Source organism: Eptatretus burgeri, chromosome 2, assembly GCF_056783735.1.
Source record: "Eptatretus burgeri isolate ZD-2024b chromosome 2, Ebu_testis_v1, whole genome shotgun sequence".
Classification (NCBI taxonomy): domain Eukaryota; kingdom Metazoa; phylum Chordata; class Myxini; order Myxiniformes; family Myxinidae; genus Eptatretus; species Eptatretus burgeri.
The window spans coordinates 108,623,268-108,650,941 of record NC_140962.1 but is presented as its reverse complement, the minus strand read 5'-3'; the positions used below and the strand labels follow the sequence as shown (position 1 = coordinate 108,650,941).

Sequence of the window (27,674 nt, the reverse complement as noted above, 5' to 3'; positions counted from 1 at the left end):
CCCCCCCCCCACCCCACCACCCAAACAAACCTCGTCATCAACTACCCTGCGCAATGCCCAAGTCCTCAACCTCCCCCTCGCAACCCTTCGACTTCAATCCCCTCCCCAACTACAACTTCTTAAGCCCTCCCTATCACCACAACTCCTCAACCTCCATTCTTCTCTCCCACACATAGAGTCCTCAACTCCCACCCCCCATAAAAGCCTCATTCTCCCATTACCAACTGTGTCCCATCTTTGTCTTTGCTTCCCCCCTTCACAGCCTCAACTCTCTGTTCTCTCCTATTATAATTCATTATAATCCTTTCTCATATTAAAATTTGTTCTCACTTTATAATCTAATGCCCCATAATAATCCGTTGTCCCTTCCTTGCTGTTCACTTTACCAAGTGCTGCTCAAGAAGAGAGGGTCCAGTTTGTAGGTGAATGCAGGATCATTTATAAAGTGTTAAATGTGGGAATTTGGATTGTGGTTTCCCGAGCTCCTGCGTTGTAATGGACAAACGTCAGTGCAGCATATTTGATGACGCAAGTTCTTCAAGGGTTCTATCAACACAGCTGTCCCATCTACAGTTTATTGTGGATGTGAAAAGCCGACACGGTATCCTTCATCAGAAAGGTCAAAAGTTTGCTCGTATACCTTTATGTGACTCCTATCACACCTGAACTATTTCATTACTCACGCAGTTTCTCCTATCCATGGAATCACCGTCTGGAGGATGTTGTGCATCACTCTTCCCTCCAGAGCTTGAAGCATCAAGCAAGCATTGCACTACAATTGCCATCGACAACTCTGTCCCATGATCTTTATTACCCCCATTAACCTACCTGAAACCAACCATGTTATTTGCGAGTTTCAACGTTTCCTTTCTCCCTTATCCTGTTCGTTCATTCCCTTGATGTTTGTCCCACCGTCTCCACCCTGCTCTTCCACGAGCCTTGCTCCTCCAAAGAAGAAGAAAAAAAAAAACTCTCAATACTCAATACAATCCAAAATAACTTTGGTGCAGGAGGAGGCCATTCGGCCCATCATGCCCACGCTGCACCAACCCGAGTTTCGTGCAGACTTGAGTGGGCGGGGCTTATGAGTCATGGGCGTGGTTAGTTCGCAATTTACAGCGGGTGGGGCACAGCCACGTGTCGTCGGCATGTCGCTCTTTCGATCCATCTCCGTGGGGTCCTTGGGTGGGAGTTCGTCGAGTTGGACCGAGGAGTACGATTTCCCGCATGATGGTGTTGTTCTTTTTGAAGTTTCCTGGGAAGTTGCCAATAAAGGTAAACGTTCACCTTCACGTGAGCCCGTCCTTCGGTGAATGATCCACAATTGGCGCAGAAATTGATTTCTCACTCGTGATTATATTTCCCTGCCGATCCCGACCTGAATGTTCCCATAAAATGATGTTTCGTGTTCAGATTTATGGATTATTGGAAATCTCTCTCTGTCTTGTTCAGGATTAGATGAAGTTCCCACGATGACACACGATGACACACGATGACACACGATGACACACGATGACACACGATGACACACGATGACACACGTGACACACGTGACGCACGTGACACACGTGACACACGTGACACACGTGACACACGACACACACGTGCTTGGCACGTGCTGGGGACCGTTGTCCCGGTGACCTTTGATATAATCGAAGGCATTTCCATCGATTTTATTCAATTTCGATTTTGTTTGCGAAGATTTTAAATGTGTTGAACAATTTGGTTTTGGCTCGAAAACAGTTTTTGATGGATCTTTGCAATGGTCTTCATTTCAATTTGTTGTTCGCCTCGTACGTGGATTTTGTCTTTTAGAAAAGTCACAGCATCGAAAAAGGATGTTTACCGACGTTCCAAAAATCAAATCTGTGCATCGCCATGATGGGTCCATCTCACACCTTCTTCCATCCCGACTTGGGATCTTTACCACCTCCTGTTGGTATTAACTACACTCAACCAATTGTTCTTGTTTAACGGGTGACTCGTCGATCCCGCCCTCCGTCGATCCCGCCTCCTCGCCCCTCCGTTGATCCCGCCTCCTCTCCCTCCGACTATCTCGCCCCCCTTAGTCTATCTCGCCCCTCCGTCTATCTCACTGCCCCTCCCTCCTCCGACTATCTCGCCTCCCTCCTCCGTCGATCCCGCCTCCTCGCCCCTCCGTCGATCCCGCCTCCTCGCCCCTCCGTCGATCCCGCCTCCTCGCCCCTCCGTCGATCCCGCCTCCTCGCCCCTCCGTCGATCCCGCCTCCTCGCCCCTCCGTCGATCCCGCCTCCTCGCCCCTCCGTTGATCCCGCCTCCTCTCCCTCCGACTATCTCGCCCCTCCCTCCTCCGTCTATCTCGCCCCCCTTAGTCTATCTCGCTTCTCCCCCCTCCGTCAATCTCGCTTCTCCCTCCTCCGACTATCTCGCCTCCCTCCTCCGACTATCTCGCCTCCCCCCTCCGACTATCTCCCCTCCCTCCTCCGACTATCTCGCCTCCCTCCTCCGACTATCTCGCCTCCCTCCTCCCACTATCTCGCCTCCCTCCTCCCACTATCTCGCCTCCCTCCTACCACTATCTCGCCTCCCTCCTCCCACTATCTCGCCTCCCCCCCCCCACTATCTCGCCTCCCTGCTCCCACTATCTCGCCTCCCTCCTCCCACTATCTCGCCTCCCTCCTCCCACTATCTCGCCTCCCTCCTCCCACTATCTCGCCTCCCTCCTCCCACTATCTCGCCTCCCTCCTCCCACTATCTCGCCTCCCTCCTCCCACTATCTCGCCCCCCCCCACCCCATCTCCTCACTTTTTGAACCATCCCCTTTCTTTGCCTTTTTGACATTTATCCATTCCCTTGCACATTGTGCCCATCCACTTGCTCACTCACAGTTTGTTTTTATTTTGTTTATTTATTTTAACTCCGTCACCCTCTTCCATGAGCCAACATTTTGAACAGAAAGATTTTGTTAATTTAATGGGGATAGGAAAGTTCATTTTTGTCCCACGTGGCCTCGTTACCTCCTGCACAGTGGTACTGTGAAGATGTTTCCTTGTTTGAGGATGATTTGAAGGTTTTGACAGTTTTTCCTCATTTTCGTTTTCTCTGGAGCCCTTCACATTTAGTGTCGCTCAGCCTTGTTTCGGGCAAATTTAAATAAAATAAAGGAGAGGGAGAAAAAACAGCTTTTAAGTTTGCCAAATTAGGTACGTCTTGCTGTAGCCTCACCTGACAGAATGATGTAGTTTGTGAGCTGGCACTTCCACTTTTTTATTGGTCGTTGAGTCGTCCTCATTCGTGTTAGTTTAGAGATCAATCAGTGCTGATGCTACAGCTGTTGAGTGTTGCACAATTGGACTTGACGCTGATGGTTGTGGGTTGAACCTGTGCATTGTCGTTGTCGTCGTCGTCGTCGTCATCGTTATCATACCATACTCTTTCCATAGCATTGGTGCTGTCAAAGCAGTAACATGACGATGACTATGGTGGTGCTGGGTTGTTTGTCATTGCCTTCCCATCAGTCAAGCAAGACAGGATTTTGTAATTCGTTCAGGGTGCCAGTAATACCCTGCCAACTATTCACAAAGAACACCGTGGGATCTTTAAAGTCGACCAACTAATGCTGGTAGACTGGATGTCCAGTTTAACGTCCTTCTGACGGACAGCACTAACATTGATGTTGGGTCGGGGATCAAACCCAGGCGAGACAGCTTTTCGGTGAGTGGGCGTCCCTCTCTGTCTATGCTAACCTACCAGCCTGAGCCAGTGTATTTGTTCAGAAAGGTTTTGATGTGCTCTTTTTAAAATGCTGAAATGTATGATATGATATGCATTCCATTCTTAAAAGTTTTTTTTTTAATATTTAAATCATTTTCTTGATGCAATCACTTGCAAAGTGGAGAATGATGATGCGGTTGTGGTTGATTACCATTGCCACCAAGGTGGATGCACATTATGTTCGCACCCTGGTCTGTCTGACCTCTCTGTGAGCAGGACATCATCAACTAGAACGGGCACTCATAGAGCGCATACCTTCGCCGCCATTACTTTTTTTGTTCTTGGTATGAGTGTGGGGAACTCGTTTCATATGAATGGTCTTATGACACAAACCACATAGAGTGGGGAGAACAAGTATTTGATACACTGCCGATTTTGCAGGTTTTCCCACTTACAAAGCACGTAGAGGTCTGTAATTTTTATCATAGGTACACTTCAACTGTGAAAGGCGTAATCTAAAACAAAAATCCTGAAAATCACATTGTATGATTTTTAAATAATTAATTTACATTTTATTGCATGAAATAAGTATTTGATACATCAGAAAAACAGAACTTAATATTTGGTACAGAAACCTTTGTTTGCAATTACAGAGATCAGACGTTTCCTGTAGTTCTTAACCAGGTTTGCACAGACTGCAGCAGGGATTTTGGCCCACTCCTCCATACAGATCTTCTCCAGATCCTTCAGGTTTCGGGGCTGTCGCTGGGCAACACAGACCTTCAGCTCCCTCCAAAGATTTTCTATTGGGTTCAGGTCTGGAGACGGGCTAGGCCACTCTCGGACCTTGAGATGCTTCTTACGGAGCCACTCCTTAGTTGCCCTGGCTGTGTGTTTCGGGTCGTTGTCATGCTGGAAGACCCAGCCACGCCCCATCTTCAATGCTCTTGTTGAGGGAAGGAGGTTGTTGGCCAAGATCTCGCGATACATGGCCCCATCCATCCTCCCCTCAATACGGTGCAGTCGTCCTGTCCCCTTTGCAGAAAAGCATCCCCAAAGAATGATGTTTCCACCTCCATGCTTCACGGTTGGGATGGTGTTCTTGGGGTTGTACTCATCCTTCTTCTTCCCCCAAACATGGCGAGTGGAGTTTAAACCAAAAAGCTCCATTTTGGTCTCATCAGACCACATGACCTTCTCCCATTCCTCCTCTGGATCATCCAGATGGTCATTGGCAAACTTCAGATGGGCCTGGACATGCGCTGGCTTGAGCAGAGGGACCTTGCGTGCGCTGCAGGATTTTAATCCATGACGGCGTAGTGTGTTACTTGTGGTTTTCTTTGATACTGTGGTCCCAGCTCTCTTCAGGTCATTGACCAGGTCCTGCCGTATAGTTCTGGGCGGATCCCTCACCTCTCATGATCATTGAGGCTCCACGAGGTGAGATCTTGCATGGAGCCCCAGACCGAGGGAGATTGACTTATCTTGAACTTCTTCCATTTTCTAATAATTGCGCCAACAGTTGTTGCCTTCTCACCAAGCTGCTTGCCTATTGTCCTGTAGCCCATCCCAGCCTTGTGCAAGTCTACAATTTTGACGCTGATATCCTTAAGACAGCTCTCTGGTCTTGCCCATTGTGGAGAGGTTGGAGTCTGATTGATTGAGTGTGGACAGCTGTCTTTTATGCAAATAACAAGTTCAAACTGGTGCAGTGAATACAGGTAATGAGTGGAGAATGGGAGGGCTTCTTGAAGACAAAACTAACAGGTCTGTGAGAGCTGGAATTCTTTCTGGATGGTAGGTAATCAAATACTTATTTCATGCAATAAAATGCAAATTAATTATTTAAAAATCATACAATGTGATTTTCAGGATTTTTGTTTTGGATTCCGTCTTTCACAGTTGAAGTGTACCTACGATAAAAATTACAGACCTCTACGTGGTTTGTAAGTGGGAAAACCTGCAAAATCGGCAGTGTATCAAATACTTGTTCTCCCCACTGTATCTATAATGTCATGACCCCCCTCCCCCCGACTTTCGGGGGCTACGGACTAAACAACAATCAATTCACGTCGTTTTGGCGAGTCTTCACTCGCAAGCTCGGTGAATACAACGTTTCAACAAGAGAAGGTAATCTCGTTTGATGCTGGTTTCATGCAAATCGAATAAGAATTGACTGAGTTATGCCGAAAAACGCATATTTTTCAAGGGCGTGACCCCCCCCCCGACATTTTACCCCAACCGGTGACATGTGTTATGACGTCATTGTGTCACAAGATTGGGCATTAAATTCTGAACATTTTGGTGCTGGGTTCATGTAAAGCGGACAAGAATTGACCGCGTTATGACAAAAACCGCATATTTTTCAAGGTCGTGACCCCCCTGACCTTTGACCCTTAACCGGTAACAAGAGTATGGGCGTCATTGTGTCATATTGCATATCACAAGATGAGGCGTTGAATTCTGAACATTTTGGCACTAGTTGCATGCAAAGTGAATAAAAATTGACCGTGTTATCGTAAAAAGACGATTTTGTCCTTTTCGTGACCTTGACCTTGACCTTTGACCCGAACGATCCCAAAATCTAATCGAATGCTTCCTGGCTAATAACCAATCATCCCACCAAATTTCATGCAATTCGGTTTAATACTTTTTGAGTTATACGAATCACAAGATTACAAATAAATAAATAAATACACGCCGACCAAAACATAACCTTTCGCAGAATGCGAAGGTAAGAAGGAGCAGATGGATTTGGACCATATTTGGAGGACAGGGTGGGTGTGTGACGAGGATGAATAAATTGTATTTTGGTGAACGTCCGGATCAGGATCTGGATGCGAGAATTTTAAAAGTGATTCTTCACCGTTTAGAGATCGGGCCAAAACCTACATATATCAAAATATCTGAAAAAGTTGTGGACGAGTTTGGTAGGTGACAAGAACAAGCTGATTAAATGTTTGGTTCAGGTCTGGATGCAGATCTGGCCTTTCGGTGGGATACAAAATGTAGACTGTTCAGTCTTGCTGACACATGTGCCCTACCGAATGCCGTTGTAGTTTTATTTGTAACCACGTACTTGAAAATTCTCATGTCAAATGCATTGTTAGGAGCCCAGCTGGTTCATTGATGACCTTCAAATTGGGGTTGGGTTGGGTTCATCTGTTGACTACCTGCTGTAGACTGCATGTCGTGTCACTTTTTAATTTTTTTTAATCGGTCACTTGTAATGCCCTCAAAGCAACTCGGGATGGGCACAAGATGAAAAAGCAGAACTGCCCACATCACATCGCCTTAGCTGAATGAGTAAAAGTGATAATTGTACTTTTCACCCACAACACAAAATGGCTGTGGAAAAATGCGCACACATCCACATGACAGCACCCCAGCCTCAGCTCGAAGAACAATCGGTACGGTCATGAACAAAGGTTTGTCCCGCAGCCACTCTGGTCCCAAGGCATGTACTTTTGGGGATGCACCTTATTTATACACTCGCTGCTCTTTCTTTTCCTGCATTGAAAATTCATTATAAAATCCCATAAAATTTTGAGTTATTGATCACTGGGAAACACGTCACTGTTGAGCTCATGATGATGTGTTAGATGCCACAATAGCCTTTGAAAATAAGCCATTGTGTGCCAGTACATGGTCAATTTCCTGCTTGTGCTTGGAAGTGTGATTTGCCGAAGGTGTATTGAAGATGGGCTTTCTTTGTCTCTGTCTCTCCCCCTTTGTTGATTCATCATCCCGACGTTATAGAAGTATTGTGTATGTACTATGTGCATGCTGTTTGTGACAGTATGGTGCAGAGGTAGTGCTTTCAAGCACTTTGAGCTGTCTTGCCTGGGTTTCTGCCACTACATGCCTGTGCCAACTACAAACTGTCGGATTGATGCTTCGCAGGCAAGTTGTTCATCACAAGATTCTCCATTGTTCAGATGGCTATTAAGCTGGGTGTTGCATCTGCTGGCATTGGTTGGTGGATTTAAAGTTCCCAATCTGTCTTTTGTGGAGTAGGTCAGTTATTGCTGAAAATAGTAAATACTGTAAATAGTTTTCCCAATTATGCATGTTCTTCTGGCCAAGATTATGCATGAAACCGATTTATTACCTCTGCTACTGAAGGTGGAAGAGGTTTATGTTTTCACCCCTGTCTGTCTGTCTGTCTGTCTGTCTGTCTGTGTACAGGATATCTCAAAAAGTTGTGGACGGATCTGGATAAAATTGTGGACAAGTTCGGTGTTTGACAAGGACAAACTGATTACATTTTTTGTTGAAGATCTGGATCTGAATCTGACTTCTATAATTGAGGGGAGAGAGAGGATATATATATATATATATATATATATATATATATATATATATATATATATATATATATATATATATATATATATATATATATATATATATGTCACGATATCTCAAAAAGTTGTGAACGCATTCGGATGAAACTTGGTGAATGAGTTGGGTGTGTTGCAAGAACGAATTGATTCGACTTTGGTGAAGATCTGGATACGAGAGTTATTTAATTTTTAAAGTGATTCTTCACCATTGATAGATTGAGCCAAAAACGATATAGTACTGTATCGCATGATATTTTAAAAATGTATTGGGCCCAATATGTTCTCGTGGATCAGGCATTACGTGAGGGAAGTATGCGCTCCATCGAGTGCCCTTGTAGTTTGGAAATGTATTTCCATTGTAGGTAATGCATTTTAGATATCCTTTTCATGCTCTTGCACACAATGCTTTAAAGCTTAATCAGACAATAGATACAATTGTTCATTCAATTCACGTCACCTGAAAGCGAATTTCCCATGGTGAGCTAAAATATTGAAGTGATGGCCTTTTCATTATTCATTTATTTATTTTTGTGCTTCCGTTGCCGGAGGCATTATGTTTTCAGGTTTGTATGTCTGTGTGTAATTTTGTTACCGTGATAACTAGTGAAACACTGAACGTATTTTGAACAAACTTGGTAGCACTATAGACTGTAATTCGAAGATTTTATCTGATCAAATTTTGGGTTCAAAAGGTCAAAGGTCTAATGTGAAGCTCCCTTTAATTGAAAATCTGTGTTACTGCGATAACTTGTGAACTGCTCAAGAGATTGACCATCTATCTCACGCCCTCCCTCCAGACACACATGGACTGCAATACAAAGATTAAATAATTAAATTTTAGATTGAACAGGTCGATGGTGAAATGTCATGTGCCCTTTGAAAACCATTTTGCAGACCACAAATTGAGTTGGCAGCATCTCAGCATCTGGTCTCTCTGTCTCTCTGTCTCTGCCCCTCTCTCTCTTTAATTACCCCCACCACCGAAGGTGAAGGAGGTTATGTTTTCACCCCTTTCTGTTTGTTTGTGTGCAGGATATCTCAAAAAGTTGTGGGAAGTTCTGGATGAATTTTGTGGACGCGTTGGGTGTGTGACAAGGACGCACTGTTTAGATTTTGGTGAAGATACAGATCCGGCTACTCAAATTTTTGAAGTGATTCTTCACAATTGAGAGATGGGGCTAAAAACGATATATATATATATATATATATATATATATATATATATATATATATATATATATATATATATATATATATATATATATATATATATATATATATATATATATATATATATACACGATTTTTCAAAAATGTATTGGGCCTGATATGTTTTTCTGGATCAGTCATTGCGTGGTGGAGGTATGCGTTCTACCGAGTTCCCTTCTCGTTTTTCTTGTGACCTTCAATTGAGATCAAACGTAACCGTGGGCTGAGGCATATATTGATGCATTTGCGTCAAATTATACATTCTATTTTTTCCTTACCTGAAAGTCGAAGGGTTGTTGTGGAGTGTTTTGTGAATGTTGTGTTATGGTTGTTGTGAATCATTGCCGATTGAGGCTCTTGCTGTGACACAGCTACGTAAGCTTCCAACAGAACATTCTCTCATGTGATTCACTCATGCAACCAAAGGTGGGTCAGTGACCAATGCATCATGTGATGCAATGTGTAAATATGTGATTTGTGAATGGGTTTGGTAATCTGGGGTAATCAACTGAGTTGCTCAAATACATCTGAACGTGAAGCTGAAAAACATTACTTTATTGACACTTCATAAAAATGAAGTTAAGATGAGGATGTTTTTTTTTTTTTTTTTTTTTTTTTTTTTTTTTTTTTACTTTTTGCTCCAAAGCTAGAGCTGCAAATGTTCTCCAGTTGTCTGCTCAAAGAAACCATTCTTGAGACTAAAAATGTCTGCTTGGAATAATTCTGTTGTTTCAGCAGAATTTATATGCCAAGTCTGTCTGTCTTTATCTGTGAATACAGTATCTCAAAAAGTTGTGGATGGATTCGGATTAAATTTGGTGGACAGGTTGGATCTGTGACATGGACGAATCATTTCAATTTTGTTGAATATCCAGATGCAATAATTTTTTGAAGTGATTCTTCACTATTGAGAGATGGGGCTAAAAACCATACATAGCCCAATATTTCAATCTGTTGTGGACGAGTTGTGACAAAACTATGTGAATGATTTGGGTAGGTGACAAAAACAAGCTGATTCAATTTTGGTTCAGGCCCAGATCCAGATCTGGCCTGTTGGTGGGATACAAAACTGTTGAGCTTGGTGGAGGTGTGTGCTCTATTTTCCAAGTGCCGTTCTAGTCTGTACAAAGGTGGTATGATTCCCTTGCAAAGCAGATGCTTACCTTTTTTTTAAGGGAAACTCCAATTTGGTGATGTGCCCTGCCTTTGAGCAAATCTCTCGAGCGTCTGATTATCGTATCTAATAAGCCGAGTGCTTTCAGTTATGTTTTTGTCCTGCCCAATTATAATTATTCAAATTATTCAGATGGATGTAATGATTGCCAAATTATGAGGCTGTTTTCATAAATTCTTTTTTTGTTTTTGTTTTATTCAATTTTTATTTATTTATTTTCCTCCAAACCAGCAGAGATTAACAAAGGCTTCGTTCCATTATTTTAAAAGATAAGTTTGCTGCATTAGTTTATTGGTTTGTTTGCTTGTACGTGCCAAAGGCTGACAAACTACTTTCATGCACTATCCATAATCTTATTGCCTGTCTGGATTGAAAAGAGCTGGTCTCTACATTTGGGGAGGGGGAGAGGGAGAGGGAGAGGGAGGGGGAGGTGGCAATGAGAGTTTATCGATTAGTGAGGGCCAAATCAAAAATGGAGAGCGACAAAATGCTGGCAGTCTGTTCAAGATCAACTGCCTATGTGTATAATTTTTTTTATTTTTATACATGTATATGTCTGTATAGTTGATCAAAAATGTATTTAGGATCACACATTAATGTTGAAATATGAAAAATAAAAACTTTGTCGTTTCTTGGACTTGGGAGTATCTCGTTCTGGAAATATTGCGTCCGTGCGTGCATTCACATCTCTTTATTCTCTTGCATCCTGCGGCTTGAGTGATCATAATTATAAATGGGCAATCCACCTAAGGGTTACTTCGCAAGGCCTACAAGTATCACTTATTAGGCAAGCCGAAGAGCAAAGCATTTTAACATGTTATCCCAACTCGTCATTTCCTTACAAGGCGTGTACACAATGTAGTCTATTTCGTCTCCTTCATCTTCCTGCTTGCTCACAAAAACGGATAATGTACTGCAAAACTTAATGAGGATTATATTTTTTTCAATTTAAAGCTTTTGCTTTTCCGAGAGCTTTCGTCTTTGTGTTTATTAATGACATAAATCTTGAGATCTTTCAGTGATCTTTGCTTTTAGAGTCAACCAATTGAAGTCCTTCACTGACATTTAAAACTAATTGGTGCATCTCTTGCACAAACTTGTTGACAGTTTTTATCCCCCGCCACGTGGCGGAAGGAGGATATTGTTATCACCCGGGTCGTCCGTCCGTCCGGGTGTCAACATTTATAGCTGTGATTGCAATAACTCATAAACTGTTCGCCATATCGATTTGAAATTTTGGTCTCACATGTACCACCTGAAAATGACGAACTCTATTGATTTTGGGCGTGGCCGGATCCAAGATGGCCGACTAGGGCGGCCATCTTAAAAAAAATGTTTTTTGTAATAAATGGAAAACCACTTATCTGATTTAAATTATTTTTCAATGGTGGGGGATTCCCCATCTCTGATGGTATATATTTATTCATGTATCAGTGAGGTGTTTTAATCATGTATCGGTGAGGTGATTTTAATCATGTATCGGTGAGGTGATTTTAATCATGTATCGGTGAGGTGATTTTAATCATGTATCGGTGAGGTGTTTTTAATCATGTATCAGTGAGGTGTTTTTAATCATGTATCAGTGAGGTGTTTTTAATCGTGTATCGGTGAGGTGATTTTAATCATGTATCGGTGAGGTGATTTTAATCATGTATCAGTGAGGTGTTTTTAATCATGTATCAGTGAGGTGTTTTTAATCGTGTATCGGTGACGTGATTTTAATCATGTATCAGTGAGGTGTTTTAAATCATGTATCAGTGAGGTGATTTTAATCATGTATCGATGAGGTGATTTTAATCATGTATCAGTGAGGTGTTTTTAATCATGTATCAGTGAGGTGTTTTTAATCATGTATCAGTGAGGTGTTTTTAATCGTGTATCGGTGAGGTGATTTTAATCATGTATCAGTGAGGTGTTTTAAATCATGTATCAGTGAGGTGTTTTTAATCGTGTATCGGTGAGGTGATTTTAATCATGTATCAGTGAGGTGTTTTTAATCGTGTATCGGTGAGGTGATTTTAATCTTCTATCGGTGAGGTGATTTTAATCATGTATCAGTGAGGTGTTTTAAATCATGTATCAGTGAGGTGTTTTTAATCGTGTATCGGTGAGGTGTTTTTAATCATGTATCGGTGAGGTGATTTTAATCATGTATCGGTGAGGTGTTTTTAATCATGTATCGGTGAGGTGTTTTTAATCATGTATCGGTGAGGTGATTTTAATCATGTATCGGTGAGGTGTTTTTAATCATGTATCGGTGAGGTGTTTTTAATCATGTATCGGTGAGGTCTTTTTAATCATGTATCGGTGAGGTCTTTTTAATCATGTATCAGTGAGGTGTTTTTAGCTGCATGTTCGAAGAACAGAGAGCTTTTGCGATAACCCCGGTGTGGGAGTCAGCGTGAGCGTGAAAATGTTAAATTTTTTGTATTGCGGAAAAACTCCTCGACGGATTTCGACGAAACTTGGTTGGGGGGGGGGGTTAGGTATGGTCCAAGGATCATGCCATTAGATTTTGGACTTGGTCCCCCCCCCCCAAAAAAAAAAATTGTTTGAGAATTTTTTTTTTTGCATTTATACATGTTTGAAGTGATTTTGAACCCCCCCCCCCCCAAAAGAAATTGTTATTCCAAAAAAATTTTTTTTTTGCATTTCTACATGTTTTAAGTGATTTCCAACCCCCACCCCCACCCCCCAAAAAAGTTTGAGAATTTTTTTTTTGCATTTCTACATGTTTTAAGTGATTAACAACCCCCCCCCCAAAAAAAAATTGTTAGAGAAAAAATATTTTTTGCAACTTTTTTTTCAACAAAATTTCGATTTTTTTTTTTTGCATTTCTACATGTGTTAAGTGATTTCCAATCCCCCCCCCCCAAAAAAAAGGAGAAAAGAACTATAACTCTGTCAGCACTGTTGACATCATATTTAATTAATAAGATATGAGGTTCACTTGAGTGATCCAGCAGTATTGGCGGCGGAGGTTTTGCACTCTCCCGAGTGCTCCCCCTCTCTTTTCCTTTCTAATGTTTTTATCTACCACACTATTTTTTTTATACGCCCGATATTTTATTTATATATATTTTATATATATTATATTATATATATATATATATATATATATATATATATATATATATATATATATATATATATATACACACACCACACCACACCACACCACACCACACCACACCACACCACACACACATCGGGGCGTATTATGTGATTCCGTTCCTGTCCGCACTCTAACTCCCAAAATTTTCAACTTTCACGCTTCATATTTGGTACATAGGTGCAGACTGTGGAGCCGTTGTCACGACATACCGTCGTCATCGAAAGTGGTTGCCATGGCAACCGGGATAATGTTTTCCATCCATTCCTGTCCGCACTCACTCCCAAAGTTTTCAACTTTCACGTTTCATATTTGGTACATAGGTACAGACTGGAGACGTGTCGCGACATAAGTTCGTCATTTTAAGTGGTTGTCATGGCAACCAGCATGCTGTTTTCCATCCGTTCCTGTCCGCACTCTAACCTCCAAAGTTTTCAACTTTCACATTTCATATTTGGTACATGGGTACCGACTGTGGAGACGGTGTGTCATGACATACGTTCATCATCTAAAGTGGTTGCCATGGCAACCAGGATGCTGTTTTCCATCCGTTCCTGTCCGCACTCTAACTCCCAACACTACATATTACTTTTTCTTTTAGATGCATTTCTCATGGCAAGACAAGTACCATAAAATTCGGACCATTGAGCGCATCGTTATATAAGCCGCATCCCCGAAATTTTTTAAAAATCTGGAATTTAAACACGTACAAGCCGCACTGGTTTATAAGCCGCAAATGTTGCACAAAACAACCAAGCGCAAAAACGTCTGAAAATTATCCACAAAAAGTGATCGATCTTGCTTTGAGTCTAATCTGAACAGGAGAAACACCCCGACCATCCATGCCATTGGTATTTTCTACTTCTGAAAGCCTTTGTTGACTTTTTGCAGTGAAAAAGTTCGCCCCTCTGTGAGTTTTGAATTCCTCATGTGGACCTCTTGTTTCTTCATACCGTACTCTTACCAAATCAATATCTCTAAATATATTCTGAGGTCGCAAACTCATCACGCAAGAAAGCAGGGAAACACACAAACAGCCGTGGCAATCAGGGAAGACACTTGGAGTGTGGATTGAACTTTTTCGAGCTCAGCTGTGGTTAACCTCGCTCATTCTACATTTTTCAAGTTTCGGTGAACGATGCAAGGTAATAAACGTAAATATAAATACCATATAGATAAATAACGACGTCGATCCAAGTAAGAAGAATAACCTCTCTGCGATGAGTCAGGAAAATTAATTGACTTTCTGCAGGAAGAGGACTTTTACAGTGAGTTTTTAATTCACGAAGAGTCAAGACCAGTTTTGAAACCTAAGGTGAATCTAAACATAGACTGGAGACTGGCGACAACAACTTGATTTGGCCTGAACGCGTCATCGGGAATACCCGCAACATCAGAAGATTTTGTCATGTTCATGTTTTCATTTTTTTCCCTTTCTGTTTTTATCTACCACATAATTTTTTACTGATAACAAGATACAAATACATATATTGCTTTAAAATTATTTGGATCAGACTTCACTGCAATGCTTTATAAAAAATATTAGACGAGTCTTTTAAAAAGGATAACTGTATAAACAGGTGAGCATGAGGGGGCTTTGACACCAACTCTCTGGTTAATCATGTATCAGTGAGATGTTTTTATTCATTTATCAGGGAGGTGTTTTTAATCATGTATCGGTGAGGTGTTTTTAATCATGGATCGGTGAGGTGTTTTTAATCATGGATCAGGGAGCTGTTTTTTAATCATGTATCGGTGAGGTGTTTTTAATCATGTATCGGTGAGGTGTTTTTAATCATGTATCGGTGAGGTGTTTTTAATCATGTATCGGTGAGGTGTTTTTAATCATGTATCGGTGAGGTGTTTTTAATCATGGATCGGTGACGTGTTTTTAATCATGTATCGGTGAGGTGTTTTAATCATGTATCGGTGAGGTGTTTTTAATCATGTATCGGTGATGTGTTTTAATCATGTATCAGGGAGGTGTTTTTAATCATGTATCGGTGAGGTGTTTTTAATCATGGATCGGTGAGGTGTTTTTAATCATGGATCGGTGATGTGTTTTTAATCATGGATCGGTGAGGTGTTTTTAATCATGGATCGGTGATGTGTTTTTAATCATGTATCGGTGATGTGTTTTTAATCATGTATCGGTGATGTGTTTTTAATCATGTATCGGTGATGTGTTTTTAATCATGTATCGGTGATGTGTTTTTAATCATGTATCGGTGATGTGTTTTTAATCATGTATCGGTGAGGTGTTTTTAATCATGTATCGGGGAAGTGTTTTTAATCATGTATCGGTGAGGTGTTTTTAATAATGTATCAAGGAGGTGTTTTTAATCATGTATCGGTGAGGTGTTTTAAATCATGTATCGGTGAGGTGTTTTTAATAATGTATCAAGGAGGTGTTTTTAATCATGTATCGGTGAGGTATTTTAAATCATGTATCGGTGAGGTGTTTTTAATCATGTATCTGTGAGGTGTTTTTAATCATGTATCGGTGATGTGTTTTTAATCATGTATCGGTGATGTGTTTTTAATCATGTATCGGTGATGTGTTTTTAATCATGTATCGGTGAGGTGTTTTTAATCATGTATCGGTGAGGTGTTTTTAATCATGTATCGGTGAGGTGTTTTTAATCATGTATCGGTGATGTGTTTTTAATCATGTATCGGTGAGGTGTTTTTAATCATGTATCGGTGAGGTGTTTTTAATCATGTATCGGTGATGTGTTTTTAATCATGTATCGGTGATGTGTTTTTAATCATGTATCGGTGATGTGTTTTTAATCATGTATCGGTGAGGTGTTTTTAATCATGTATCGGTGAGGTGTTTTTAATCATGTATCGGGGAAGTGTTTTTAATCATGTATCGGTGAGGTGTTTTTAATAATGTATCAAGGAGGTGTTTTTAATCATGTATCGGTGAGGTGTTTTTAATAATGTATCAAGGAGGTGTTTTTAATCATGTATCGGTGAGGTATTTTAAATCATGTATCGGTGAGGTGTTTTAAATCATGTATCGGTGAGGTGTTTTTAATCATGTATCTGTGAGGTGTTTTTAATCATGTATCGGTGATGTGTTTTTAATCATGTATCGGTGATGTGTTTTTAATCATGTATCGGTGATGTGTTTTTAATCATGTATCGGTGAGGTGTTTTTAATCATGTATCGGTGAGGTGTTTTTAATCATGTATCGGTGAGGTGTTTTTAATCATGTATCGGTGATGTGTTTTTAATCATGTATCGGTGATGTGTTTTTAATCATGTATCGGTGATGTGTTTTTAATCATGTATCGGTGAGGTGTTTTTAATCATGTATCGGTGAGGTGTTTTTAATCATGTATCGGTGAGGTGTTTTTAATCATGTATCGGTGATGTGTTTTTAATCATGTATCGGTGATGTGTTTTTAATCATGTATCGGTGATGTGTTTTTAATCATGTATCGGTGAGGTGTTTTTAATCATGTATCGGTGAGGTGTTTTTAATCATGTATCGGTGAGGTGTTTTTAATAATGTATCGGTGAGGTGTTTTTCATTATGTATCGGTGAGGTGATTTTAATCATGTATCGGTGAGGTGTTTTTAATCATGTATCAGTGATGTGTTTTTAATCATGTATCAGTGATGTGTTTTTAATCATGTATCAGTGAGTTTTTAATCATGTATCGGTGAGGTGTTTTTAATCATGTATCAGTGAGTTTTTAATCATGTATCAGTGAGGTGTTTTTAATACCACGGCAGTGAGGTGTTTTTAATACCACGGCAGTGAGGTGTTTTTAATACCACGGCAGTGAGGTGTTTTTAATCGTGTATCAGTGAGGTGTTTTTAATCATGTGGGAGTGAGGTGTTTTTAATCATGTATCGGTGAGGTGTTTTTAATCGCGTATCAGTGAGGTGTTTTTAATCATGTATCAGTGAGGTGTTTTTCATCATGTGGGAGTGAGGTGTTTTTAATCCCGTGGCAGTGTGGTGTTTTTAATCATGTGGGAGTGAGGTGTTTTTAATCATGTATCAGTGAAGTGTTTTTATCCCCCGCCGTGTGGCGGAAGGGGGATATTGTTCTCACTCGGATCGTCCGTCCAGCTGTCTGGCTGTCCGTCCGTCCGTCCGGCTGGCTGGGTGTCAACATTTTTAGCTGTGAGTGTGATAACTCATTAACTGTTCGCCATATCGATTTGAAATTTGGGTCACACATGAACCACCTCAAAAGGAAGAACCCTCTTGATTTTGGCCGTGGCCAGATCCAAGATGGCCGACTGGGGCAGCCATCTTGAAAAAATGTTTTTTCCCCATATCGATTTGAAATTTGGGTCACACATGTACCACCTGAAAAGGAAGAACTCTTTTGATTTTGGGCGTGGCCGGCTCCAAGATGGCCAACCGGGGTGTTCCATCCGTCTGGCTGGCTGGGCATCAACATTTATAGCTCAAAGTGCAATAACTCGTGAACTGTTCACTATATCGATTTGAAATTTGGGTCACACATGTACCACCTGTAAACGAAGAACCCTATTGATTTTGGGCGTGGCCAGTTCCAAGATGGCCGACTGGCGCGGTCCGTCCGTTCGGCTGGCTGGGCGTCAATATTTATGGCGATAACTCATAAACTGTTCGCCATATTGATTTGAAATTTGTCACACATGTACCACCTGAAAAGGAAGAACCCTATTGATTTTGGGCGTGGCCGGATCCAAGATTGCCGACGAGGGTGGCCATCTTGAAAAAAATGTTTTTTGTAATAAATGAAAAACCGCTTATCTGATTTCAATTATTTTTGGTTACTGCGTTCCTCACCCCTGGTGAACTTTTTTGAGATGATGACCAAATGGTGTCTTGTTTTCAATTCGCCTCCCTCATTATCTGGAATATGTATGACCTTTTTCATTCAATGGCGGGGGATTCCCCATCTCTGATGGTATATTTCATTCCTGCTGGAGTCGTTATCCTTACTTCCCTGGCTTTGGCTGCCTTCTCTTCTGCCCTAATGTGTGCATCAACCAACCTGCATATCTTGTCCAGCTCTTTCTCTCACCCAGTGACTGTCCTCAACAGCCCGTGATCATGCTCCAATGAGCAATATCAACTATTTTCAACAGAGATGGTGTTGTCGCCAATGAATCTGCTACAAAAAAGTCAGTTGCCTTGCATGGAAGTGCATCACAACTTAAAACTCCGACATTTTGTAAATTTTCAAAGGCATTACAGAATGTTGATGTGCATTGCATTCATGTGGGATTGTTTAAAAATATATATATTTTTATTTTGTGAATAATGTCGAAGCTCATATGAGAGCTAACACACAGAACGTGCAACAAGGTGAGCAGGAAACAAGAGGGGTGGGGGAGGGAAGGACAAAACAGTAGGGAACAGAGACATGAGGACATCTATAGAAGGGATGGGGTGGGGTGCACAGGGTAAACAAGATGGACACTACAGGGACTTTCAGGTCATTACAGTACAGGGACTTTCAGGACGAAAAGCAGGGAATTTGACCTTGTCTTACTTCTCTTTCCCTTCCACTTATGCCACCTTGCCTTCCTTCCCTTTCCCTTCCCCTAACGGCCAAAATGCGGCGAAAGATGTGGCGAGTATAATATGTTTTGAAAGTCGAAATTACCCCTTGGTTGAGTGGCTGGATCGGAGAGGTGGTTTTGGGTGGCAGGACTATCACCTCCACATTCGGGTGAGCCACCTTCCGGTCCCTGGGGTGGTCAGAAGCATTATTGATGAGAAGGAGAACCTTGAAAACACCGTTTCATTCCACAAGGTAACTCTCCACTTGAGGGATGAAATAGTCCATGAAAACTGCTGCCATCACCCATGCCTTCCTGTTGCCCCTCCAAAGCAAGGGCAGTGTGTGCTTGTTCTTGCTCTTGAGAGCACGTGGGTCAGGGAACGGTACATCATGGGCTTTATCTTACAGTCCCCTTTTTCATTTGCGCAGAGAAGACATACCCGGTCCTTTGCTGCCTTGAATCCGATGCTGTCCCTTCGTGCTTCGATATAAAAGTTCGCATTGGCATATTTTTCCAAAACAGGCTGGTCTCGTCTGTGAGAACACCTTTGCTGGCACGTACCCCTTCACCTTGGTGAGCTGTGTGAGTTGAGAAGGGAACACTGGCTGCCTCGTGGTTTGCGGAGGCACTCACCTTTCAGTTTTACATTGTGGAGACAATCGTGCTTCTCGAAGCGGTCAAACCATCCCCTGACTCACGCGGAATGGACTGGAGCTGCTTGTACCTGCATCACTCATTCCCGCCTCACTCATTCCTGCATCACTCATGCTGGCGCCACCCATGCCAGCCAGATGCACGTACATATGCATCACCTTTGCGTGAATGAGAGGTTCACTTTATAGGCACGTTTTTCCGCGTGTTGTCCTCAATCCATACACTGAGCGCCTTCTCCATCCTTTCTATGTGGACATCCCGGATATGGGTGACCACTTCGATGTTCGGTACAGTGCTCGCCACAACACTTCCTCGGATCGCCTCTCATTCTTCTCTATGTAGCGAATGATGGATTTGTTTACGCCATACAGTCTGCCCACAGAGGCCACACTCTGTCCTCTCGACATCTGGTCCAGCCGATCCACTTTGTGACTCGAGCTCATTACTTTCTTCTGCCTTTTGGTAGTAGACGCATCTCCGGCACTGGTCGTGTACTTGGGAGTCATGTTTGATCAATGAGCAAGTTAGTGCAATGAGAGGCAAAACACCAGTCAAGGCAGTGGGACGAGAAGAATAATTGAGACCCAGGACACTGCACAACCAGTAGTCTTGTGGGAATTGTGGGTAGCTGTGGGAGGCGTGAGTAGTCTTGTTTGTGGGGGATGTTGATGGATGCAAATGTGTTACCAGATGTACTCAGCTGGGTGTGGCGGTAGATGTGGTGAAACATTTTAATTACGAAAGTGTCCATGCTAACATTTTACTTGGCAAGTATCAGATGTGTTGAAAGATTTTAATTGTTTGGGGGTGTGGGGTGACATCTTCGGCAGCTTGTAATAGATTTGGTGAAGCATTTTAATTATTTGTAAGTGTACATACTAATGGTATACTCAGCAGGTGTCAGATGTGGTGAGACATTTTAATTGTGCAACTCATGGGGGGGCGGTGTCGGGGGAGGGAGGGAAGCATCTACAGCAGCTCGTAATACTGGTGCTGTAGATGTGGTGAAGCGTCTATAACACGAATGGTGGAACAAGCTGCGCAGCTTGGTTTCAATATGGCTGGTGGAAGATATGTTTTAGAATTGTTTTACGTATGCGGATCATGGAATTTTTTTTTTTGTTCCGTGAATACGTGAACCACAAGGCCATGAATGTTGAAGCAGGTCACATTTTTTTAAAACTGCGGATATGCGGGGTCTGTTAATAGCGAATCCATGAAAAGTGGGGTCCAACAGTATTAAATGAAATGACGATGATAAATGTATTTTATATCATTTGTTTTGCCACTGGCTTCGAGGTTCTGTCATACGATTGGCCAAAGCAATTACCGGTGTCCAAACCCCACATTGTTTCACATTTATAGTCGAGTCAGCAAGCCTTCTCAGGCTTGATGATATTCTCGTGGCTCTATCCAATAAATCAATCGATATAACCCCCCCCCCCACCCTCTTCTGAATGAATAAATCTGAATATGAAATTCAGCTGATCAACATCTATATATTACTAAAACTCTCATCTTGTATGTATGTATGTATGTTCCGGAAATACAGCCAAAACGGTCTACCATAGTGCAAAAATTTTAGGGCCACCTAACTTAGTTATGCTCAAAATGCTGAATCAGTGGGAAATGGTGTCCACTTTTTTTGAAGACGGATTCTCAGGTAAAATTTGACGCTGAGTACTATGGTGCTGACCGTTTTTTTTTTTTTTTTTTTTAAAGGTGCCCTAAGTGCTCATTTTGGGCCTTAATGGTGCCAAAAACCGTTTTTTGGGCATTTTGGCAAGTTTATGTACAGGACAATAGTTTTTTTTATTCAAAAAAAGGTTGACTTAGACCTATGATATATGTGTCATGAATTTAAACACATGAAATAGCCTAGGGCCCGTTCATTGGCAAAAAAGGGCCCATTGGCCCATTATGTGTAAATAGGCATGGGTGCAGGTGTTTATCCAATTTAATAGCCTTATCAAGAAAAAAATTGGGCCATATCTGTTACCCGGTGTACATGAAGTGAGCCTTGCTTGAAAAATACATATGCATATTGTGTGCCAGGTGCCCATATTGGGCAACATGGGGCCCATGTTAATAAAAATTGGCTTATAATTTCAGTTATGATCTTCAAAGTGAGCCAAATTACCAATCAATTACATCCATTAACCCACTGTAAACAGGCGTTGTAATATTCTGTCCACTGGGCACGCATGATGGCCAACGTGGCCCAAAGTGCCACCAAAAGGCCTAAAATGAGCACATGATAAAAATGCAAGTAATCAACTATTTTTCCCGAAACAAAGATTGAATTATAGGTTTTGAGGGGTGCTGATTTCATTGAAATTGATCTCGAACTAAAGAATGGGTTATTTAGAAACACAACTTTCATTTTGATTTACACTACATTAAATCTACTGCAAGTGATTAATCATCCTGACTTGAGAGTCTTGCCCGCTCTTCCTGGAAATAATGGCAACATGGATCGATTCCCTGTTAGAAATGTTGGAGCTTCTGCTTAATGCTGTCCATTTTCAAAGGATAGGAAACTGGGAAGGTTTTCTTGAAATTATTGATCTTTCTACCGTGGTGTTTCGGACTAAACTGCCAGAATTATACAAGAAGTATGAGCTATTTCTATGTCGACATGCAGAACCTGAAGGAGAGAATCCCAATGCGTCCGCATACTTGTCTAGCGGGGGCTTCACTGAATCCTTGTCTGGCAGAAAGCACATGAAAATCCTGATGGATCAAATAATAGAGATGACAATAAACAGACTATCAAAGGACACAGGAAGACTGTCCGGAAAAAAACTGAAAATGTTGGCGCTAGTGAGCGTTGGATGCGAATCAATCACTGCTTGACAGCCCTGCAACACCATCCAGATACCAAGCTTGGAAGGCATGCTTCGTATTGCCATGAAGAGTTTGGAAACAAGAGAAAGGAAAGGGACGACAACAATGTATCAAGAGTTGTTGATGGTCTGAATACATGGGTTCCGACTTTGTGGGATCCTTCTCAACCTCTTGTGCATCTCAGTACTGGTGAAGTAGCGCCAGATTCAATGTTGAGAAACGTCTCATCCACAAAAGAACGTGGACAAGAAGCCAAAAGATAATTCCTTGAATGTTTCTCAAAGAGTAAGCAAGATTATACCGCCACAAGAACAAAAACAGAATCACCTGCCAGTGAGAAGTCTGATTTCATGACACAAGACACAAGACACAAGCTCTACGCCTGAAAAGGGACGATCTAAATACACTGACCCCATTAAACGACAAGAAGTGATATCTTTCGATCAACTGAAATGCAAAATTCTGAAAGCGTCGGTTGTTGAGGACGAAGGAAAGTATTTTGCTGCCATATTGACAGAATATGATAGAAAGCAATTCAATCTGAGGTCAATAATGGAATGGCCCATTACCAGTAAACGCTGGGCTATTTGCAATGAGCAAGGTACCAGTAGAGCTTCTTCAAAATCCCTCTTCCGAAATAACTTGAAAAAACAATCACCACAACCGGCGATGTCCAAGCCTCCAGAGGATATAGAATGTTGTGTCGTCGACGCAATGAGAGTTGTTCGGATAATCCCCATCACAGGACGAGAACCACAAACTTTCTTTTCATGGGCAGTGCGCATCGTAAACTACCTGAAGTCTCTTCCAGGGAATACTTTCCATCTGGTGTTTGACTACTACAGAGCAGTTCCAGGTCAGACTTACCTTTCTAAAGGTCGTCCAAACAAAGGCAGAGAAAGAATAATATCTGATCTGAGTCAACAGCTTCTAAAAACTGGCTATTGGAATGGTTTCCTCACCAATGATAGGAACAAACTTCAGCTGTCCCATCTTCTCGCAGATTTCATCATGTCAGGGAAATCCAGAAGGATACATTTGTCACGAAAGGTGAACAGTGTCTCTTTTTGGCAAGCGATTCGTCTAGCCCTTCAACGCAAATTGAAGAACTGAGATCTTCCCATAGAGAGGCTGATCCCTGAATCGCACACCACACCGTCCTTGCAGCAAAAAAAGCACAGAGAAACTTGTGTAGTTGCAGATGACACGGATGTGTATGTTCTGTTGTTGTTCTGCGCTGAACAGTGTGAAGGCAATGTCTATTTTCAGCAAGGTACGTCGTCGTCTAGGGAAGGAATATCATATCACAATATCAAGAGCCTCGCGTCACATCTTGGCAAGGATGTTTGTGGAGCTCTTCCGGATTTTCATGCCTTGACAGGGAGCGACTATACCCAGCCATTCTACGGGCGTTCAAAGTTCAAAAGCTTTGAAAAAATGAGACAATCCTGAATCGATCAGGCTTTTAAGCAGCCTTTCAACACAGACCGCTGATGTTGATCAAGTTGCCGACTTTGTGTTGCACACCATATACAATCGACCCAAGAAGGAGCGGACCCCTGGGGAAAGCAGGTATTCGATGTTGATTTCTGGAAAGGAACACACCAGAAAATTCACTTCATCAAAAAGACTGCCTCCAGATTCTAATTCCTTGGGATTTCACATCAAGCGTGACAACTTCATTATATACGGGATGGTGAATTTCCTCACTGGCTCATTTGAGCAACCAGATCCCCTTAACTACGGATGGAAATTCGAAGATGGTGTCCTTGTTTCCTATTTGATACAAAGGGGATAGTGTGCCACAAACAGACCAGCTGCAAAATAAGCCTGCACCACAAGTACTCGACTTCACAAATGAACACTGTAACAGAGACTGTTCACCTACAGCCCTGTGAAAACGAAGTCCACGAGGAAGGAGACATTGCAACACATGAAGAATCAGATGTAGCAGAAAGTGACTGCAGCTCTGAAGACGAAGATTAATTCCCTGAATGAGGATTTCTTCAGTTCTCTTCCTCAATAGACAAAAGATACACAAGGTAATTAAAAAAAACAATAGAGAAGTTTTAAGAGTAAATTTTCCATTAATTATGACATTTTTTCTTTATTGCTATGTTTCAAATTTTTCTTGACCTTTTTATTCATATATGTTAATTCTTTATTTTCATTGTTATTTTCAGGCAACAGATAGCGCAGCGCATAATGGATTGCAGCCAACATGAGCAATTGATCTGGACAAATTTCGACACGACTAATTATGATGCGCCTGATTAATGAACGTAGTTGACAAATATGTGCCTCGAAGACTTTAAACCCAACTGGTATGAAAATTATATCACGAGAGAGGCCTGGTTACAATGGCTGTTTGCTTGCTTTGTTCGCAACTTTCCCACGTTATGTGACAAATGAGGTGACGTAATTACAATGAGTGTTCGAAAATGTATTATACTGCTAAAAAAGTTCATCGACATTTCTCATTGTAGAGTTAACAGAATAGGACCTTAATATGAGCTTACAAAGATTTTTTTTTTATCTCTCCAATTTCAGCCCACACCGTTGATGATAATGGTGAACTGTTGTTGCAATATAATTGTGCTCTGGTGAAAAAAAGAGCCTCACCTGAGATGATTCGATTTAACGTAAGTAGTTTAGGGAATTATATATTCAATGTTACAGTTGATTTAATGTAAGAAAAACATTGACATTATATGTAGTGTAAATCAAAATGAAAGTTGTGTTTCCAAATAACCCATTCTTTAGTTTGAGATCAATTTCAATGAAATCAGCACCCCTCAAAACCTGTAATTCAATCTTTGTTTCAGGAAAAACACTTGATTACTTGCATTTTTATCATGTGCCCATTTTAGGCCTTTTGGTGGCACTTTGGGCCACGTTGGCCCATCCTGCGTGCCCAGTGGACAGAATATTGCAACACCTGTTTACAGTGGGTTAATGGATGTAATTGATTGGTAATCTGGCTCACTTTGAAGATCATAACGGAAATTATAAGCCAATTTTTATTAACATGGGCCCCATGTTGCCCAATATGTATTTTTCAAACAAGGCCCACTCCATGTACACCGGGTAACAGATATGGCCCAATTTTTTCTTTATAAGGCTATTAAATTGGATAAACACCTGCACCCATGCCTATTCACACATAATGGGTCAATGGGCCCTTTTTTGCCAATTAACAGACCCTGGGCTATTTCATGAGGTTCAATTCATAACATATATCATAGGTCTGAATCAACCTTTTTATGAAGAAAAAACTATTGTCCTGCACATAAACTTGGCCAAAATGCCCCAAAACCGGTTTTTGGCACCATTACGGCCCAAAATGGGCACTTTGGGCACCTTTAAAAAAAAAATCGGTCAGAACCATAGTACTCAGCGTCAAATTTTACCCTCGAATCCGTCTTAAAAAAAAGTGGACACCATTTCCCACTGATTCAGCGTTTTGAACCCAACAAACTCACCATTCTCCTGCGGTGTGCAGTATCAAGTTTCGTTCAAATCGGGCAACAAAAAAAAATATTAAAAAATCAATTCCCGATTCAGTCAACTACTCTTCGGGAGTATTTGATAATGCAAACAACCTCAGTGGTATAGTTCGCTGGAGCTATCTTCTTTTTTTTTTTTCATCAACTGCTGTCACAACGGGAACCCAACGGGTTCACGGGTCATCGAGTATCAATTAAATCTGGCGTTGAATCTACAATTACTGAAAAATATTTGGCTCCTTGCAATTCTGCAGCTATTGTTTATAATTTTCTGCCCCATCAAATCCATGAGTTTATTCGCAAGTACTTGATGACAGAAAGGAAGGATTACCTTTACCTTTTTGTCCAAATTTAGCCATAATGATCTGCCAGAAATGGATCACATTGAGCAATCAGTTGCATAGTCCCCAAATAGTTTCTTTTATGTGGTGACCCGAACAACTCATCATGACGACTGAATGAGTCTTCGGCCATTTAAGAACTTGATGACTGATACAATATGCATAAGGACATTTTTCCAGAACTGACACTTTGAAACTGCTGAGTTAGATTTGTATCAACTGTGCCTGTTGCCTTGGCACGACACATCCACGCCAGAGCCAGCATGCAGATTTGATGTTCCAAACTCTTCTCGTTTTCATAAAGCCATTCAGGGTGTTTCCCATTACAATCCTTCCATAAAAGCATGTGTTTTGGTTGAAAGAAGCTTGCAGGCAAAGCAATAAATATTTCCAGAAGATGGTGAGCAAATAAGCGAGTCACACATGACGGATTCACCATTGAAGAGCCGCCAAAAACCATATCTTCAGACAGAATGGGGGTTTTTCCTCCATTCACCCGAGCAGAATTTTTTATTTTTTTATTTTTTAGGTTTTCATATTGTGACAAGTCGTTGAACCCTGAACAATCCAAAACTTCAATGCAGGATCAATGCAATGCATGATCTCATCAATGCAGGATTGCTTCTGGATCGATCCGCCTTGACCTTCATATCACCAGCATTGCTCGGTCCTGGCTTGTCCATCTCCAGCAGGTCATGATCTGCAAGTTCCTCTTCACGGTCTGCTGAAGCAACGTTATTGTCTTTGTCTGCAGCCATTTCTCATTTCCCCTCTCTCCCTCTCTCCCTCTCTCCCCTTTTGGAGTACAGAAACCCCTTAAACCTCCTTTGCTTTCCTTTGCTTACTTTTTACTTTGTCTTAGCACTCCTACTAAAGTAATCGTCGTGCTGATCCATATCGATTACCGAGGGTTTTGTAAACCAAAAACAACTATCAGTGTTTTTTTTTTCTATTTCTTTTATTTTTCTTTAAACTGTCTGAATTCTGATACACATGTTGTGTTCAACCTTTGCATCAAACCAATCATTGCGAGTAATTAGCAGTGCATGTCATGTGAGTGTGCGACTGTCTCATAGTACAGTGTATATAAGAGAGTATAATGTCTGCTGACTCCAATACCAAACGTTTTTATGTGCTTTCAAACACTTGGAACTTGTATTCGGTCATTAATATGTGAAACTAAAAACTTATTGAACAACATCAATTGTTGGCGGCCTCCATTTTGGTCTGAACGTACGATAATAACCCAAGTGAGCAATAATTCTCG

The 27,674-nt window shown here is 41.4% G+C and overlaps 1 protein-coding gene across 2 annotated transcripts in view; it reads left to right on the top strand.

Moving 5' to 3' along the window:
- The first annotated feature begins 1,093 nt into the window (after nucleotides 1-1,093).
- The window catches only part of LOC147032769 (glycogen [starch] synthase, muscle-like), a 90,440-nt gene continuing 63,859 nt past the window's right edge, over nucleotides 1,094-27,674 (top strand). The window contains exon 1 of one of the 2 annotated variants that reach the window (XM_085870664.1): nucleotides 1,094-1,275. In XM_085870664.1, the coding sequence (XP_085726790.1) occupies nucleotides 1,228-1,275 (48 nt within the window). In that variant the 5' untranslated portion in view covers nucleotides 1,094-1,227. The remainder of the gene's footprint in view (nucleotides 1,276-27,674) is intronic. The other variant, XM_085870663.1, reaches the window with a different exon arrangement.